We start from the raw sequence: 20,448 nt of genomic DNA, 5'->3' as shown, positions 1-20,448 counted from the left end.
ACTTAAGTAAATAAAAGTAATCTATTTACCCTAGTGAGTAGAACAGTGCATTTATGAGATCTTCTTGCTCTGAGGACACCTTCTCTTCCTGGCAGCTGAGCACAGATAAATGATCCATCTGATCTGGAGACTGCAGCTGTAAAAGTACCATTTTCTCCTGTGATTTCAAGTTAAATGAAAAGAGACAGGGAGGGCCAGAGTCTGATGTCCTTAGTTAAGAAAGAGATAAAAAAAAAAAACAAACTCATCAAAATCTCACTGAATTTTAGCCCAGTAAAAAATAAACAGAACTGAAAATGGTAAAAACAAAATAAATTAACTGCATATAAACAGGTTTCATTATGATATAAAATATTTACTGGTGACAAACCTCTGTAGAAATTATACATTTGTGCTGCATTATCATCTCAATTACACTGTTAAACTACTCAACCCCTTCCTTATTCTGATATAAGTGTAAAAAAACACGGACATAAAGGAACGTGTTTGAACTGATGAGCACGGTAAAGGAAGTATAGATAGGTATCAGTCAAACCATGTAAGCAACTTAAAACTGAAGGATGGAATAAGTGTAGTGCTAAATGGCAGAGAGACTCAGTCCCAGCACATTCCCACTTCATTTGAAGGCAGAATGGCTGATGTAAATCAAAGTGATTTAAATTGCTGAATTTAAACAGGCTTTAAATTATCAAGCAGGAGATCCTGATATGAATAAATCAGTTTGGGAGCATGTTTGGATTTGTACTAATTTTTCTAAGGAAGGGTCAATTCTTACTGATTGGTAACTACTAAAATGTGTTACTTGACAACTCCATATGTCCTTGCACGAACACACAAACCACTCTGCATTAACACAGCAAAATACTGCTTTCTAAGTAATTTTTAAAAATACCTTCAGTGCACCTGTTATGCAAAAATAAGTTTATCAAGTTGGGGTTTTGCTATATTTTCAAATATTTAAAGATTAGTAGATACCTTGGCTTTGACCTTATGGGAAGCAGAAATCTCCTCCAGCTGTCTTCACACTCAGCTTTCAGCCTTAAACAAACTAACTGAATCTAGCAAACTGATGAAGATGCCATGTCAGTATCAGCACAGAAGGCTTCTATTGCCTTGATCAGAATTTTAAGACCCCCTTATTCCAGAATACTTCCTAAATGTCAACCTTTGCTGGTTCAATTTCCTTCAAAATTTCAGTATGAATATAGTTCTCAGTTGCTTTTTTAAAATGGTTGGATTATTTTAACAGGTGACAGCAAGTTTAGGCATAAGCTAGCCTATTTTCACATCCAATTTGTGTTTTGAATATTAATTTTAACTTTACTAATAGGGCTCATAAATCTCAATTAAGGACTAGGAAAAATTCAGTGTTTCAGGTGGGGAGAGTGTATGTGTGTATGTGTCTGTGTATCAATTAAAAAAAAAAAAAATCAAAACACACTCCAAACAAGGGCCTCAGCAGAGAAATGGAAATAAACACCTATGACAAACGACTCACAAAAGAATAACTGCAGTTGACATATGAAAAAAATATCACCCTCATCCGTCAGTTTAACCTGGTTAATTTTGAATTATCTTTTTGGAACACAGACTGCAAGTAACCAGAGGACAATAGCACAAGGTTGGATGGGGCTTTGAGCAGCTTGGTCTGGTGGAAAGTTTCCCTGTCAGTGGCAAGGGGGCTGGAAGTAAATGATCTTTAAGATCCCTTCCAACCCATTCTGTGACTCTATAACCACCTCAAAACCCGGGAGAAGAAGAGTACTTTATGGACCTGAGGTAAAGGAGCATAAGGATATGATATTCTAAATATCTATATCTTGTTTCAAAATCTCTTGTCTTACTATTCTAATACCACTGAAGTAGGTAAGTTACATGAAAATCCAGATGAAGTGCATGTGAGGGGTAGGACACTGCTACCAGTGGTTTTTCACTGTGACAGGAACCATGCTATGGGAAATTTGAAATAAACCCTTCAGACTGCTCTGTAGTGATCAACAGATACAGCAATTTTAAGTTCTGTGTATCCTCCTTCAGCTTGCAAAAAGCAGCATCAATTCTGTTTGCAGAAAAAAAGGCAGCAGATTTTTCCTTTCACCAGACTAACCTGTTTTACTAAGTATGGTAGCAGTTCCTGAGAGAGACACCAAGAACTGCTACTTTTACCAGGATAATCCACCTTGGGGTTCTTTCTTATGTCTTGGTGAATTCTTCCCTTGCTGCCTCTGTCAAATTTCTGGGGCAGAAGCTGAACAACCAGGGTAGTCAGGAATACATCCATATAAAAATGCTACAGTGAATCTGTGAGTGTTCTTCACACATCACGCCAAAACTGAGGAAAAACTAAGGCAGAAATACTATGTTTGTTTTAAAGCTCTTGTCAAATCTTTTTCCCACTGCACAAAGTGAGTGAGAGTGACTGAACAATGTGCATTGGAAGAAACCATTGCAGAAAAATAGCGATTGAAAAAAATAAAATAAAAATCAGAATATGAGAGGTGAAATATGAAAGGGACACACATTTTTTACAGTGTCTTTTTAAAAGTATTTGTCCCCTACCTCAAAACCATTCATCTAATAACTGGGATTTAGCCCCAGAAGGACACCAGTGCTTTGGCCATTGCTGACCAGCACATCACACAATGAACAAGAGTGTACATCTCCTGCCTCCTAAGCCTCCTTGCAGCCCAGCACAGCCTGGACAGCTGGCTGTTTTTATGTCCAGGATAGCATGAGCTCAAGGTTTATTACCAAGGGTTGCCCCTTGCACACAGGAGTAATGTGTGCAAGGGGCAACCCTTGCACACATTTTTTTTTTAAATTGTGGGAAAGGGTTCTGCATACTTTCCAACTTATACCTTACATTTTGTTAGAGATTTAATTTATATGCTTCCCTTAACTTGTATTTTAAGAGTAGATTTTATTTCAGCATTTATAATTGTTTTGTTTCATTCTTTAAAGTACCTAATTGTTGTGGTGCACCAGTTTAGTTGTTCTCTTGCACTGGGTGATTGGGAATTTGCACAGAATAGTTTTGTATTGCACTTTATAGCTTATGTTATATCACGTGGTTTGTTACCCCTTTTCCCCATCACTTGGTCTTTGCCTCACCTGGTGGTCTCTTCCCTGGGTTACCCCTCCCCTCGCCACTCCTCACTGGTATCCCATTGGCTGTGGACCTCTCCCTCTGTCCCCATCCCAGGGGTATAAAAGCTGCCTGCCACCAGGGAATGCGCTCTTTTCTCCCATGGGTTTGTCCAACTGATGTGTGTCTCGGAATAAAGGACAACATTTCCCACGTGGAGAAGAGAGCTTCTCTAATCTTTTACCTTTGTCTATGAAGTATCGTGTGGGCAGGGTCTATAGCTAGCTGGAGTGGATCCCAACAGCCCAGGAAACACGTTTCTTCACCTAATGTACTTGCTCATATGGATGTATTAAACTAGTAAGTGCTTTTAATATTAAATATGGAACAAATCATCTTTTGATGCTCTTGTTCATACTTAAAAAAAAAACAACCCACAACCCTGAAATCACACAAGTGAAGGGATCAGCCTAGAGCTCAGCATATCCTGATCAGGGACAAGGAGATTCTGCCTCTCTGCAATACTTTTCTCTAGCTTGAGCAGCAAACAGAGGAGCTTAGATGGATCCAGTGGGACACCAGGGAACAAGTCAGCAGTATGGCCTTATTCCTTTTTGCCTTGTGCTGCTGGTGGTGTAAGAGGGCAGATTAATGCCCTTTTCCCAGTGCTTCCTCATTTCCTGGACTAACACACACAGGTGTAACTACTTCAAAAATGTAGAGCTAGCATCACCTTGAGAATAGGCACTGAAATGAAAATTAATTTTATTTTTTCCCTTCAGGGTCTCCTGGCTGTGCGGAATTAGCCCTTCCAAGCCACTGGCTATTTACTACTAAAATTAAAGATGCATGCATTTTTTTGGTTGTGCCAAGGAAAACCTGCAGCCTTTGTTACTGTATAGGCCAGAATATATTTCTAACATCACACTAAATGAAAATAGTTTCACATACCACCACTGGGAAAGATACTGCCACTTCTCCATTCCCACACATCCAGCTCAATGAGATGAGCAGATTACGATTCAGTTTTCTTAAAAGCAGTGGTCTACACCTGACAGAAGCTTCAGCCAGAAAGAATAAAGTCAACACTAAACAAATTTGAAATATGACCTAGTTCTGAAACTTCATCTCCTTTATGTGACTGAGCTGTTAGAGATAAATCTGTATGCAGTAATAGGGGGGTACTGAATTGAAGCAGTCAGAAAAACTATTGCAGAAACAGAGTTTTGTTGTGAGCTTTTACTCATACACGCTTCCCTTGGAGGAATTAAACTAACTTAACTGTGCCAGGATGAAAGGCCTTTGCAGAAAAATTATTTTGGAGGAAATTAGGCCTTTTTCCAATCACATAATTTTCTTGAAGTGTCAGAACCCTTCAATTCTTTAAACTTCCACCTTTCAAACGGAAATTAAAAGTATGGTCCCAGTTGTCAAAACACACATTTACCATAAATAAATCCATTACTCACTGTAAGTTTCTCTCTGTATTAATTATACTGTCATATGAGCAATTTCTGCATGAAGCCACTGAACTGCAAAGGGTTTCTTGTGTGGCTTTGCCCTGACATTAAAAAACTAATGCAACATCCTCTGCTACAGAGTGATAGAGCAACAGAACATACTTATCATGACAGAGAACTTGTGAAAGTACCTTTTCATATATAAACAAACCATCAGTGGCCATCACCTATGCTGAACAAAACCAATCATACAGTGACTGCACTTAAATATCCACACATGTATGAAATGTAGTACAGGTTTACTGTACTGAGGAATTTATGTGTTTTTACATCAGTTATACAAAATATCACCCAAACAGTAAAAATTCAGAAGATTTGTGTCTCTTCCCCTTGAAGGACTGACACAAGCCCCTACCACAGAAAGAAAAATTAAAGGGAAAAGGAAAAAGTGGGGGAAGAAAGCAGAGGAGAAAAGGGGAGAAGGGGAGGAAAGAAAGGGGGGAAAGAAAGGGGGGAAGGAAGAAAGGAGGGAGGAAGAAAGGAGAGAGGAAAAAGGGAGGGAAGGAGAAAGAAAAATAGAAACAAGAAACAATTAGAGAAAACAAGGAAAAAAAAGGGGGAAGGGAAATACATTAAAGAAAACAGAAAAAAAAAAAAGGAAAAAAACAGAAAAAAAAAGTTTTTTATCTTCTTCCTTTCAGTCATGAGCCCAGCCAACACACTTCAACAATCATTTGAATGTAATATCTCCTAAACTTGCAAAGATCTTGCACTTGACATGTGGCTCTTCAGGTCTGTATCAGTTTTTAATAGCTTACAGTTTGTGGATTCTTAGCTTTCAGGGAGGGAGGTTTTTTCCTGGCAGAGATGCAGAAGACTTCCAGAAATTTCGTATACACAAATTGTTTTTCTTAACTGTGATAAATAACAGCTCTGGTTTTCTAAATTCTACAGGTTTAGAAATAAAAACTTACATATAGGGAATATTGGAAAACAGGGCCAGGAAGTGCTGACATGTGAGACAAAAAAAGTTATTCATAAAATCATCCATATAAACGGCTCAAATGTAAGTAATAAGTTGGAGATTTCTGTAATATCTTTTTTCCCACAGTTTGCCAAAAGTCAGTTTCTTACAGGAATTAGGATAGTTCTTTATGCATGTATTGGATAAAGATACTGCATAACTGTAGTATGCAGTATACTGGTACTGTCAACAGTAACTTTCCAAGATATACCCCCAAATTTGTTCTAAATATTACCAGTAAGATTTCACTTCTGTCACCACAGACATTTGGTGACATCTTTCAATTTGTCTCTTTTCTTACATGTTCCGTGTCTCAAAGATGAACTAAATTGAAGTTATAGGACACCTTTTATGTCTCATTATACAAACAATCTCTTAACAACATAACAAAGAAGAGATTGACTCATATGGATACTTACAGAACAATGAAAGCAACAGAAGCAACACAAAACCACAGCTGTCAATAATGAGAGAGGAAAATAAGAATACTATTACTTAATATTACCAAAATAATATGAGACCTTCCATTCAGTTCTACAGTCCCAGGGGAAAAGAAAGGGTCTCTCTCATGGTACAGCCTACATACTAGGTGTGAAACTGGTTGGATTTCCCCATGCCCTCCCAACAATGTGTCCATATCATTATTTGTCTTTACCTTGAGGCCAAAGCCAAATTATCCAAACTGAGCTCAGATACTTCTTGGACAGATAAAACACTGTGCTGAAAATACATAGTCAGCTACATGTGTCCTTCTGCCACCCTCCAGACCAAAGACGGCAACTCTGCCACACAAAGACCCTTACTGAAATGTCAGTATTATGAATGATTACTAACTGAGGAATGCTGACCTCTCAGTGTTATGACTGAAACATGAAATATGGCATACAAAACTTTGTTCTGTCAACTGCCCAAACAATGTCTGCAAAAGGCAGACTTTTGGATCATATAAATCATGTTACAAAACACTGTGAAGAGTTCTTGATTCTTGTGGAAAAACCCAATTCTTTTGTCCTAAGACAGTAATGGCCCATATAGGTCTGATGAAAGCCAGCACTGATTTTCAAGCTCACCTGTTTAAGGATAGGCAAATCACCCCAAATATCTGAAGCACCAACTTCACACACCAAGGCACAGCGAGGATTTGCTTGTATAACAAGAGGACAAGACTATAACTGTGGCTTATTAAGCTGTAAATCTTCCAAAATTCCTGGCTGTTTGGTGCTACATTTTGACCTCAGGAACAGAAGCTTATTTCTTCCCTACACAAAATATGAGATAGTACCACTCAAGGGAAAGGAAATCTCTCATAGCTGTTGAGTGTGCCTGCAGCACACTGCTGAGCAGTTCTCTCTGTCTATCAGAAAACAGGATCACAGTCAGCCACTAAAACACTGTGCCTAAACCAACCACCTAAAATTCTTTCCACTTGTTCCACTGTTTTGAGAAACACACATTGCCTTCTACCTGCCACAGCAATCACTTCGAAAAACTGATTTATATTAGCAGGGGACATATGCATGAGTGGGGGGGAGGGGGGGGCGGGGAAGTGCATTGAAATGCAGCTTGTTTTAGAAAAACAAAGCTAATCCATCAGGAGGGAAAAAAAAAACTACACCACTTACTAAACCACCTTTAGAAATGTGCAAATAGGATTTGGATATAAAGGATTCAAAATACACACGTGTCCATTATTAATGTGTAAGAAGGTACCCAGGCAATGGTTTTCACATGAACTGCTGGTGCCTTCCAGGGAATAAGCAACAGGTAACTAAGAAGAGCAAGTCTGCCGTCCAGAGGCTTACATTTGCTGAATGATTGCCATACATATTCATTAGCCATGCCACTGGAAAGTGTTTAGAATTCCTGAAATCTGAACAAAACAAAGGTCACCACCCAGTTAACAGCAGTGCAGAAAATCACCTAGCGTAACACACTGCAATGTTCTGATGGACATAAGGCCTGGAAAAGCAAGAAAACCAGAGCAACTAATTCAGCTGCTATTTGCAACTGACCATGAGTATGGCCCTGTTAAGTGTCCCAACACCAAACTGGCTACTCCAGGCAGCAAAAGCTGGGGTCCTTACAACTCCCTGTGCTCTCACTGACTTTGTGAAGCCCAAGTGCATGGGCAGGGGCAAAGTTCTGCTCTTCAGACTGGTTCAACAAATCCAACAATCTCTTATATATTTCTGTCCTTTCATTACAGCTGATGTCTGCTTAGCTCTACTCTGTCTACCCTAGTCTGGATTCCATCCATCCCACATCTATCCATCCCACACTTCTTTCTTGTCCTCCCAACTACTTCCTCAGGTGTCTGCATTTCTGAAGCACCACCTTCTTGCTTCTCCTTCCAAACCACAAAATCAGCCAACCAAAAACCATCAAAGAATAGAAAAAAACCCACCACCTCACAAAACCCCCAACTAATCAAACCAAGGTTAAAAGGCAAGAATTAGATCCTATAAAATTAACCCTTGCAAAAAAAAAGTGTATTATAAAATTGAAAAAATATGGATGCGTAATTTAAAAAATCTGCCCGATATCACTTTAATAGAAGTTTTATACAACTGTAGGCATTTTGTTCCTTCCCTTTACAATAGGAAAGACATTTCATCCTCAGTTTAATACTACATCTTGAATCATGTAAGGACTGTGTATTTGTAAACAAAAAGCATCTCTGAAAATTCTGAAATATTTTATGAGTCTGTTTGTGCTCCATTTCTCACAGAGCCTGGTGTATATGACTCAATCATTTTTTTTCACTTACTGGCCTCAGTTATCAGTTATCTTTCTACATTTATAAATGTCTAAGTTTATAGATTAAAAGCTTAGAAAATCCTCTCTAAAAAAAAAAAAAAGAAAAGTCATATTGTAAAAGTAGAAAAAAAACCATGAGGTGAAGTACTTTGGTCAAAATTTGTTACATATTCTATTGTTGTTCGAGAGAAGCAGAACAATTTGCTCCTGCCATTAAATTTAGGGACAAGCTAGCTAGTCCAAATCTGCTCCCATAAATCCTTTACTTGACTTTATGACATATCTTCACTATGCATTCACTACCCACAAGAGATAAGTCACAGATTTGGGAAGTAAATATTTTCAAACCAGAAACAATGTCTTCTCCACTAGTAACCACTAGTGAAATTTAACATTGGGAACACTGCACTAGAAATACCAATATTGATAATACTCTTATCTACTTATTGTGCTAACAGCTTGGATTCTAGCAAATGAGCTAATTCTGAAATAAAACATCTGAGAAGGCAAGTCAAAAAAACAAACAAAAAATCGCCCCCAAAAAAACCCAAACCACTGAACTTTTTAATCACTAACTTATACAATTATTATCATATTGCCCAGATTTGGATTCAGATAGGAGGAAAATAAAACTACATGTGAGTGTCTGTCTTGGACACAGCCCCTTGCTTCAATGTTACCTCAAGTTCCATATGCAAGTCAAGACATCACAATGGTAAAAACTTTTTATGTGGGCCTTTCATAATTACTTAACCTAGTTATTGTTCTACATGGAATTAAAATGACGACAACACACTGAGTAGCCAAAATGCAATCATCATACTGCAAAGATCAAGCAAAACTATGTTTTTCCTTCTTTTAGCATGAGACCAAGTTTATCAATTTTCAGAAGGAAATTAGCAAACAAAAAAAAATATATGAACCCAAGCCCTCCCTCCTTTTTCTTTCCTCACAGGAAGGACAGTTATCACCTACCTGATACAAATCTGTGCTGTGGGCAGCTGATATCTTCTTTGGACTAGAGTGAATTGAAAAGATACTCTCTTCATCATCCTTTACACTTTGGGTCATCACCTCACCTTTAAGGGTAACTCTAGCAGTATTGCCTGATGGTCCATCAACTGTACAAGTATTTCACTCCTAAATTAACTCAAGCCATGCACCACAACTACCAGGCTTTCAGCTGGAGGGTTGGAAAGGACCCTTAAGACCATGGAGTCCAACCATTAAGCCAGCACGGCCAAGCCCATCATTAAACCAGGTCCTTAAGTGCCACATCTACATTTCTTAAATATCTCAATGGATGTCAACTCCAACACTCCCCTGGGCAGCATGATCCAGTCCCTGAACACCCTTTCAGCAAAGAAGCTTCTCCTAATATCTAGAACCGGTTGGTCCATGGAAATGCATAGCTAGATCTCCATGCATGAACCCTGGGAGTAAAACTGCTGATTTTGCAGACATATAAAGGACACCACATGCAAAATTACAGGAGATATTTTGAATTGTTGATCAACTTGATTACTGAAGTTTAAAGCAAACTACATGGGACCTTCTGCATCCCCTTGCCTCTAGTCTATCTTCCCTGGTAGTGCACGGTGTACCTTCAACTTACACCTAAAAAACCCCTCACAGTTTTCCTCCTAGATAGCTAATTTTCCTCCTTCATTGGTACCACGGGCAGACTGTATAGGTGTAGGACTGCAGCCCTGAGACCACCCTGTTTCCTGGCAGCAAAACATTAATTTGTTTCAGCTGTTTCATCTAATTAACCCCAAGGCAGTACTATGTGCAGACACCATTAAGTGGAAAAGAACTATGCCAGAACTTCCCAGTCCATGCCAGAACTTCCCAGACCCCCTATCTGGCTGTAAGTAAATGGGCACTTTATCACAATGATATGTGAAATTTTCAAAAATAGTCAAAATTTATTTCATTTTTCTGTTCTACATTCACAATTTTTCATTCCCCCTACCCACTGCTGACATTTTCCAAAGCAAATGTGTTACTGAAAAGGACAGTAAACATTACTGTGACCATAAAGTGTTTTTGTTTTGTCGTAAATGAAATGGAGGAGAGAAAATAAGTGGGATTTTTTTTTGTTTTGTTTTACATGATGTAGAATACATATTAAAATTTGCTAGAAAAAATAAGCTGCAGGAAAATCCTATGGGGTGAAAAAAAATGTAAAGTCAAATTCTCTCAGGTAAATTTTCAAAATTGCAGCAATCCAGCCTTTAAAGCTTTCAGTGTTCAAACTACCTGGCATAAATTAGAGGGGGAAAAAACAAAGAGACAGCACTGCAACCTCAGCATCGTATCTCCACTTTTACTGAAAGGCAAAGACTGCAAGCTCAGCCCAGAAACATGCAATAATAGAAGGACCTACAGATTATTTTAAACCACTGCTTCATATTCAGCCATGGATTACTTACCAGAACACTTCACCCAATTTCAAACAATGCGACCCCCGTTCAGTTACAGAAATCTACAGTCTTCTGCATGAGTCCACCAACGCCTTCAAAGCTACATTACCTGCTTTGATGACAACTAAAAATATGTATAATGAATAGCAACACTGCTTGCCAAAAACATTGTTAGAAATTGGTAATTTACTGCCAATAGCAGTTTTCCCTCTGCTGCCTCAGTTATGCACTGGAATGCAATCCAGAGAAATGAGAACAACAGTCACCAGCTCTGGAAACAAAAAGGAACAGCAGCACAGATCATTTAGCAGTCCAAAGGCAACTAGTGTGAGGTAAGGCAGTCAGATTTAAAGTCATTCCTGCAGATGCTAGAGAGTCTGAAATACAATACTCTGTATAAACAGAAGGGGTAGGGAACACAACAACTTCTTTTTTGGCAAAGTGCTGATCTACCCTTCTTAAGGTAAGGAATTAAATGATTAAAAAACTCCTATACTTCCCAGAACTCTTCTGCAATCTCATTTGCCATAGCCACCTCCCTTCCTCCTTTAGATGAAACACAATGCAGAAGTGCCAAAACATCACAGAAGATTAGATATGAGCTAAAGGAAAGAGAAAGAGGATGCAAATATGGAAAATGGGTATGTATCAGTGATTCTTAAACTTGTTGGACAATTACATCCCCTTTCACCATCGAAACTGATCATAAATCTTTTCACTTTGCCTTGGAGTACAGTTAAAAATCAGTGTGTAAGTAAAGGTACAAACACACATACATAGGCATATTGGCTTCTTGGTTGTGATGCTGCCCAGGGTCAGAGTAAGGTTAAAAACCAATTCTCTGCTCTTTTCCAAGGTACACAATATCCAAGGACTTTCTGAATTGGCCCAAGATTTTCACAAACATCATAAAAATAATGCAGAAAAATTACACCTTCACTGCAGCACTGAACAATGTTCCTCTGAATCTGAAGAGCAGAGGAAAATGAAGTTGTTTGTTCCATTAAACCTGAAGTGTTACTGTATGGCACATAGTAAAAGTAATGTAGGAAGGAGACAGGAAAGTGAAGACAGGAGGGGGAAAGAGGCACAGCCCCACCTTCCATCAGTGAAAGTACAACTCCACCAAGCTTCAGATGATGAGAGCTGAGAACTTGTAGGACACTACAGAGCCCTATATGAAAACCTTAAAGAAAGTCACAAAAACCCCCCCCAAAAAATGGAAAAACAAATCCTTGACCTATTGATCTTTCTGTTTATTCCCTTAGTTATCCTGCAAGTCATAAATTCAAACCTCTTTCCTACTCTCTGTGTGCTGTGGTTGTGAAGAACTGACAGCAAGCAAACAGCAATAGATCATCTGTGCTACCAACAGCACTGCAGCATTAGCTTTAGCACTTTCACAGACTTCTAGAAAATGCCAAGTTCCTATGGATGGACACACTTCTCTCAGAACAACTGAACACTGAATTATTCTTATCTCCTCACCAATTTTAATGGTGTGTGGAGGCAAACAAAATCAGTCTGAAAGATGGAAGTCTTGAAAGAAGGCAGCTCTTCCTGTAAGCACAGAATTTCAGCAGCTGCAATCTTATTAAGTTTAAAAAGACATTTTCTCTTAAGCCCTATGAAACTGAGTTTCAAGTATTCAGAAAGGAAACAGGAGCAGTTTGTAGGACTTTTGAGCTACAAACATTGGGAAACTAAAATAAGTAAGAGAGAAACAAAAGAGCAATCAAAGTTACATGATGTTGTGATTCACCAGCGTAGACTAACTAGGAAAATATATATTTCAAATTGTTAAGGCTCCAAAATTCCCACTGAATGTACAAGCAAGCTGCTTATCTGAACAGCCTGTGAGATCCCAGACTGCAAAACTGATCACAGGTTTGGAACTCCAGTCGGAGATTGTACCTCACATTTCAATTCACAAAACAGCACACTTGAAGGATTCCAGTCAGTAGCTCCTGGCTGTCAGGCCTGTTCTTAAAACTCTGCTAATTCAAGCACATCTCTCACATGAATTATACATATTGGAGTAATATGCAACTTAATGTCTTATACATGCAAGTGTTTAAATAAAAATGAACCCTGACTCCTTTGCTACCTACAGCTGCCCCATTTCAGTGGCTGTGCTCAGGAGCAGAATTGTGTACTGACACCAGGTGTAACTTAGCTGAGGTTCAATGTATGCTACCAGGTAAGCATGTTTGAACTAAGAGGTCCCAGATGTTTATCCTGGGATAAGGGTTGAATTTCACAAGAGGATTAAGATGTTGTAAGAACTGTGCTACCCGCGGGAGGGACAGTCAAACAAATGATGGATCTGATCCAGCTAAAAAGGAATCCAGAGGAAAAGGGAGAAGTGCGTCTGCCCTTGCTACCTGCCTGGTGAACCCGCGGGCCGTGGGGCTACACAAGCAAGAGCCGCCCTTAGCAAAGGCAGCAAACACAGCCCCTGACAAGAGCAGGAAAGAGGAGATTTCCTCAGTGGTGACAGCTCAGGTTACACCAGCTAAGGCCATTTGTGAAGCCTTAAGCTTTAGGTCAAGTTACTGTAAATTGAGGTGAATCTAAATGCAACCAATTGTCCTAACACAATCACGTTAATATTTTTGGCGCTGCGTTAGCAGAACAAGTTTTTGATGTGTTCCAGACAAAGCTGCTCTTCCTGAACTTAACAATGCCTAGAATTTCACTGCAGGACTTCAACACATTCCGTTTGGTCAGCTTGAAGCTGAGATTTCCACTGGATGCCCTATGTCAAAATACAACTTGCTCTGCTCCAGCTACGGCTTGTAATAACCCAAGCTACTGTCTTTGAAAGGGACACACTTTCCATCAGAGCATTAAAGGTCATCAGAGGCTAGCAGTGCTTGAAGTGAAGAGTCTCTTCATTCCTTTCAGTTTGCTAAACTGAAACCTATTGTGCTGACTAGCTGCAAAAGGAGGTCAGCACAAAAACTTCTTGTCCTAAAGGACAGTAATCACACAGGCACATCAAGCGAGTTGGTACGAAAAGGAGAAAACAAATGGAAGAGGCCTGTGGAGTAAGAAAGACACAGAGATCCACCCTTATAGGAAAAGGAAAATAAAAAAGTTACCCAATGACTCCTTCTATGATGCTCATGGAAGAGAAGGAGCATTGCTGGCCTGGGATTTAATTCTGGTATCATCCCTGTTGTGTATTTACTACTGACTTTACCCCTGTGTGAGCAAGATCAGACATAGCTTATTAACTGAAGAGATGTTTAATCCTACTTAGTCATCAGGCATGAGTAAGGGCTACAAGTATTTGACCTCTTGTGGAAAATAAAATTATCTTCTTTTTTTATCTTTGCAATGCCAGAGAAATAGACTTTTCCTATAGTGTGAGTGATGAACCCCTAAGCACCTGTAAAGTAAGCTGAACAGCAATACTACAAGAAAGAGCACAAGAAATGTGCTCAGGTTTGTGAACATATGCACAAGTACATATTAAATATGGCAGATGTAAGCTTTAACAAACTCCTCACAAGCCTGACAACATTCTGTGGCACTCAGTTCCAGTACTGGCATTACCCATGAATCACTAAGACAAATGAAGATTTTCCACTTTTCACCCTGGATACCTTTTTCAACAAAAATAAAAGACTCAGGTGGAGGAACTACTTTTCTGTACGGAATATCTACCAACAAGGAAGACATATAACCAGATTTCTATAATTCTGGACATGTCATTCTGTCCCTACACAGAGAAAGCTGAAAGGAGTGGCCTGCCCATTTTCCTCCACTCAGGTAGAAGTGCAATGTGATCATTAACTTCTGGAAGGCAGTGCCTTAGCCCAGAATGGGTAAAGAGCAGGACTGGAAAATACTATATGTTTCCAGCCGTGTTTTCTCTGACTTTAACTAATTCTGAATTGGCATAGTATACTTCAGCAGGGGAACAGAAAAGATGATCTAATAAGTTATTTGACTTCTGTCATTAGTTTCTCTGATCTAAATAATATTTTAAGTTTAGGTGTTTAAAAGACAATTTCCAAAGTACTGGGTTTAGAGTTAGAAATGGAGAGTAAGACAGTGGCTATCAAACCCACAACAATGCTAAATAAAAAAAAATAAAAATAAAGGCTTAAAGAGCCTTAAAATAGGAAAAAGTAGTTCCAGCCCCTTTACAGTTTACAAGAGAGCTCAGATGCAAATAAATGTGGACTAAAAGACCAGTGTGATAATAACACACATCACTGGACAAAGAATGCATGGTAAGAACAACAGTCTCAGGAATAAGAAAAAGAGGTGATATAATTTGCAGTTATTATTATGTATTTGGCTATTATTTACTAAATTTATTATTTATTCTATATATAATGTATTTGTATACATACACCTACAACCTCAGAACCTCACACATAACATGGATGCAGAGCCATCTTGCACTGAAATAAGGAAACAAGAAAGCAGATTAGCTCACAAAGAACCAAAGAACTGATATAATGTGTTGATATTTCCTGGAACCGATCCAAAGATGAACAGCAGAGTTTTGGATTAATTGCAAATTTTCCCAATACTTCCTCTAAAAGCCAGACTGGTACAACATTTTAATAATTCAAATCACAGAAAACAACTTTGGTTTTTGCCAGGTTGAACTAGGGAAGGGGGAAAGGTCCACAAAGACATTTATAAACTATTTTAGTTTCTGTGCACACCCCAGTCTATGCCTGTGTATGCAAACTAGTTCTGTAACCCAAGAATTCTGTTCTCAACAGAAGAGGCTGAAGTAGTTATAAATCCAGGTATTTCAAAATTCAGCAAGTGAAAACTTTCTCTACAACAAGATGCAAATTCAGGGTAGATCAGCAACTCATGAATTACAGCCAAGCCTATGCTCCCACACTCCATTTTGACAAAAGGTTTCCATTGATAACCTCTTGACAGCTGACACAGAATCCTAAACAGCAGAAACTGCACAGTGCCTTCTGTGAACTCTGGGAGGGAGGATGCAAATTCTGGGGGTGGTAACAAGAATCACTGTACAAACTGCATTGCTTGTACTCCATCCAGTGAAGAAAATCAGAGTGCATGTCTTTAAATAATTGTCTTCTAAAGACGTTTTTGGGTTTTTTACCCAGCTTGCTGAAGGGCACTGAGCATGTGCAAGTACCAGCTTCTTGGAGGGTTTGTTGGGTAACTTGCTGCCTGGATTAAGCACATGTCCCCTCCCTTCTCAGCATCTCTGAGTTTGAAGGACATACACACACAAACACACACACACACACACATACACACACACACACACACAGATTATATTTTCCTTTAATTTTGTTAAAAAAAAATTAGAAAAAGCATTTCTTGCTGTCCTCATTGCGTTCATTGTTATTTAATCCAAACAGCTTCTTTTCCAAATCGTGCATTTTAATAATATGAGTGAAAAATCTAATAATGATTTTTGTGTAAAAAGAAGAGTAAAACAATAGCAGATTCTCAGCAGACTGTTCCACTGTCAAACTTTCCACTTCTGGAGTTTACCAGAGAATAAAGAAAGGAAGACAACCCCTAAATGTAGTTAACTTTTCCCTCATGTAAAACAAAACACAAAAAAAAAAAAAAAATGAAGAAGGTTGGGAGTTTGCATTTGGTTTTACTGCAAAAAGGCGTCTCAGAGAAAATACTTTTCAACTGCTTTTAAAAGAGTAATTTCTTGGGTTTTAAGTACTGCTTTCATTTTCCCATGGATGCTCCCCAATGTTCTTAGACGTTAGTCAAAAATCATAATTAACACTTCACAAGTGAAACAAAGCAGATGATGTGTCAAGATTTTTTGGCAACATTTGTTTATTTTCTTTTAAAAAATGGAAATGGGTATTTTTTGTGATAAGGCAGTAGAATTTATGTTTTTAAGATTAAAAGCATAGGGCACATTGAGTATATTTAAATAACATGAAGATCATAGCACAGGGATTGAGTTACGACTAATTTCATAGCAAACTACCTCTTAATTAGGCTACTCTTAGCTCCTCAAATGTCCCAGCTAGAAAGAATCTAGCAACAGTGAGATCTGAAACTGCACTTCCTCCTTCTATTTTTTTCCTTTCTACAACTTGCACTTTATAGCTTTGGCTTTCTGTCCCACATCTCCACGGGAAGACCAATTACCTGCTTATCTAAAAATCCTGGCTTTAATGCTTCAGCATCGGTGCTTGGGAATAAGGGGAAAGGACAACCCCCCGCTAGCCTACGCCCAAAAGCACCCAAACTGCTCTGGAGCTGGATGGGGACACAGCGCACCGTAACGGCTGCCCTGCAGAGAAGTCATTCTAAGAATGTTCCTAAGCCTCCAGCCCCTTTCCTGGATCTTGGGGAAAAGACGTGAGGTGTGAAAAGGGATTTGAGGACAGCTGGGCTGACGAAAAGATAGTCCCTGCTCATGCGGTTTAGGGAGTGACTCCGTTGCTGCCCCGGGAGTAAGTGTAAGCCGAGACAAAGTGCTGTGGTGCATCGTGTATTTAAAAGCCTCGGTCCTGAGGAAAGGCGCCCGAAGGAAGAGAAACATGGTTATGCCTCGCTGGTAACATCGGGAAAGCAACAAGATGTCAGTGAGGTCGTTCTACTTCCTGTTTGCGAAGGGCACACGCACACATTCCGCCGCCCCCGCTGCTTTGTACGGCTCCTGCCCGCGCTCCACCCGGCACCCCTCCCTCCGCATCCCCGCCTCCCGGCTGGCCTCGCCGGGAGATGCGCCGAGCTGCCGGGAGCTGCGCTCCCGAGGCCAGGAGGCGGGGACAGCACTCGGCGCTTAGCTTTTGTTTGCCGCTGGAGAAGCGATGCCCACCTGCAGCCACCCCGCTGTGAGAAAGCGGGGCTGGGGGCAGGCAAAGCACCCGGCAGGGCAGCGGGAAGGGTGCTGCCCGCCGGGCTGCGCGGCGTCCCTCAGGGGAAGAGACGTCCGGCACCGAACCGGCACTTGCGGCCGGGGCCGGGCAGGCTCGGCGCGGCCCCGGAGAAACACAAGGCTCCCTCCTCTCACGCACAGGGGGGAGGACGGCGAGAGAGAGGGAGGACCGCCACCCCGCCGCTTTGTCACGGAGACCTCCCCCGGAGGCCGGCAGTAGCTGTCGCCCCGTCGGACCCTCCCGCACGGCCACGCCTCCCCGCGCAGCAGAGGAAGGAGAGAGGGAGGGACGTGCGAAGCTTGTAAACCACACGCTGCCATCGCCCCTCCCCTCCTCCCCGACGCTCCCCACCGCCCATTGTGCGCCCGGCAGACCGTGAAGACCCAGCTGCCCGGTGCCCGCCCCCGGCGCGGGGACACGTCAGGACACACACGCGTGTCCCCCGCGGCGCCCCTGTCGGCCGGGACGAACACCACCAGCACCCCCACCATAACCCCTGGCGGCCGCGACTGGCTATAAATACGGCTCCGCCGGACCGCAGGGCCCGGCTCCCCCCACACCTCTTATTATTCATCGGTGCAGTCTGGGAGTGGGAAACTACGCTTCCTACTTGCCGCTACGCTTCTACCGGCTCAGCCCCCGCCCCCTTCCCCCCCTCCGCTTCTCGCTAAGCTCCTTAAATCCCAAGAAAACTTTGGGAAGCGATTCAGCTCGCGTGGGGAGCCGGGCTGCTGCACGCCGGGGCAGCCCAAGCTAGAAACCTGCCCAACTTTTCTTCCAGCCGCCAGCCAGGCTGCAGAGCCACCTTCCACCTTCCTCCGCGGCGGGATTTAAAGGCGGCCAGCTCCCGGCACGGAGAAGCCGTGGCGAAACACGCACGCACACACAAATCCCTCCCCCGGCTCTCGGCAGCCGCGGCGCACGCCTGGCACCGCTCCTTCCCCCTTACCCCAGAGCAGTGCTACCCTTCCGAAGGGGACGGGGGAGGACAAAAAATTTGTCCGCTACCTCCACCCCAGCCCGTGAGAAGTTGCGAAGCGTCCCGCCAGAGACCCTGCCGAAGTTGAGTCGAGCCCCGTTCCCCCTTGACAAGCTACGGGACCGACCTCCAGCTCATCCCGGCGAGCGACACGGAGTGGACGGTCACCCCTGCGCCCCCCGGCCCGCATCCCCTTACCATGATCAGCGTGTGGTTCCTCTGCTCCGCCGTGGCGGGCTCAGCATCTTGCTGCTGTTTGCTCTGGTGCTGTTGCTTGCTGCTGCCGCCGACGGTGCCCGTTTTCTTGGCCCTCTGCTCCAGGGTCCGCTGGTAGAGGCTCACCGTGTCCCTGCGCTCCAGCTCCAGCTGCTCCGCCTGGGCTTGCTGGTACCTGCTCTCGCAGTTGACATGGTGCCGCCGGCAGCCCTCGATGCGCTGCCTCAGCCGCTCCACCACCGTGCTGTGCTTGGGAATGCCGCCACTACCAGCGTTATTGTTACCGGGAGTGGCGGCAGGAGGGCCATGGGGAGTGCTGTTAACCCCGATACCGGCCCCGCTGAGGCTGCTCTTCAGGTTATTGTTGATGCAAATACTGCTGCCATTCGCGGCGGCAGCGGGGGCTGCAAAATCCCCCATCCTCGTCCCCGTGCACACTGTTTTGGAAGAACTTTTTATCCTACACTTCACACATACAGTCTCCTCTGGGGTCTTGATGGGATACTTTTTAGAGAACGGGGGAGGGGGGGGTGAAGGGGCACCATCATGTATTAGGGAAACAGCGATCCCAAGCAAATGTTTCTCTTTTCCCCCAGCCAATCCCTCTCGAGAAGCTCCAAAACATTAAAAAGAGAGAGGGAAGGAGGGAGGGAAATAGAGAAGGTTCTAAAAGGTTTTCGGCAGCAACATAACCAACACACACACAGCACAACAAACTAAGCAGCAGCAGTTCGGATTAGCAAACTCCAGGAGATATCAGACCAGTTCCTTTCCACCTCTTTCTTTTTTATAATCCATTATTTCAAAACAGATTCCACGAGATTTCCGGAGATTTTGCCAAAAGCCTTCTCTCCCCATGGATAAGGAGAAACACGCGCCCCTCCACATGCACACACATACACACTCGTTCACACGCACGTTCGCGCACACACATCCAAACACAGGCACACGCTGGGTACACACGGCCCACTCACTCTCACTCCACGGCATCAAAAGACAGGCAAAGCCGCTTGCTTATTGTATTTTCCTTCTAGAAAAAAGTTTTGGTGTTTATGCCGCACCGTGTTCGTAAAGTACTTTGGCTGGTCAGTTGCATTTCAAATCCTCGGGCTGGGGGAAGTAAACACATGAACAATCCGGACCGAGCTGGAGAGAAAAAAAAAAAAAAAAAGAAAAAAAAAAAAAAAAAAAAAAAAAAAGTAGCGCTCTGAAGTCTCTGCCAAACGCTGAGCTGATACAGCCTAGCGCTTTGCTCTGTCGTGCTGGCTGCTGCTCCTCCTGCCACCATCACAATGATCAAATGCTCTCCTCCTCCACCTCCTCCTCCTCCATGCCAGCGGAGTGATATCAGGACAGGAGCGCTCAGTAAACACCGCAGCAGCAGCGGCGGCGGCGGCGGCGGCAGCGGCGGCTCCTCTGGGCCGTGAGGCAGACCCGGGGACAAGGTGCAAAACCCGGCACGGACGTCGCCCAGCAGGAGCGGACATGGCGCTTTCCCCGTATCGCTCACGCCCGCCGGCGGCGGCGGCGTGGGGTGAGCGGCAGCGAGCGGGGCCCGACACCTGCCGGCCCCGCGGCCTCCCCGCACCGCGGGGGCGGATGGTGCTCCCGGCCAGCACACGGGGCCCG

General features: G+C 42.6%; 1 protein-coding gene across 2 annotated transcripts in view; it reads right to left on the bottom strand.

The window, feature by feature from the left end:
* MAML3 (mastermind like transcriptional coactivator 3) overlaps window positions 1–19,527 on the bottom strand; it is a 243,925-nt gene extending 224,398 nt beyond the window's left edge. For both annotated transcript variants that reach the window (XM_041412155.1, XM_041412156.1), the window contains exon 1: window positions 18,802–19,527. In XM_041412155.1, the coding sequence (XP_041268089.1) occupies window positions 18,802–19,239 (438 nt within the window). In that variant the 5' untranslated portion in view covers window positions 19,240–19,527. The remainder of the gene's footprint in view (window positions 1–18,801) is intronic.
* Window positions 19,528–20,448: the final 921 nt, after the last annotated feature.

The sequence above is a fragment of the Onychostruthus taczanowskii genome, unplaced genomic scaffold (assembly GCF_017590055.1).
Source record: "Onychostruthus taczanowskii isolate IOZ18803 unplaced genomic scaffold, ASM1759005v1 scaffold38, whole genome shotgun sequence".
Lineage (NCBI taxonomy): Eukaryota > Metazoa > Chordata > Aves > Passeriformes > Passeridae > Onychostruthus > Onychostruthus taczanowskii.
The sequence above is the reverse complement of the archived record's forward strand: the minus strand, read 5'-3'. Positions and strand labels throughout refer to the sequence as shown.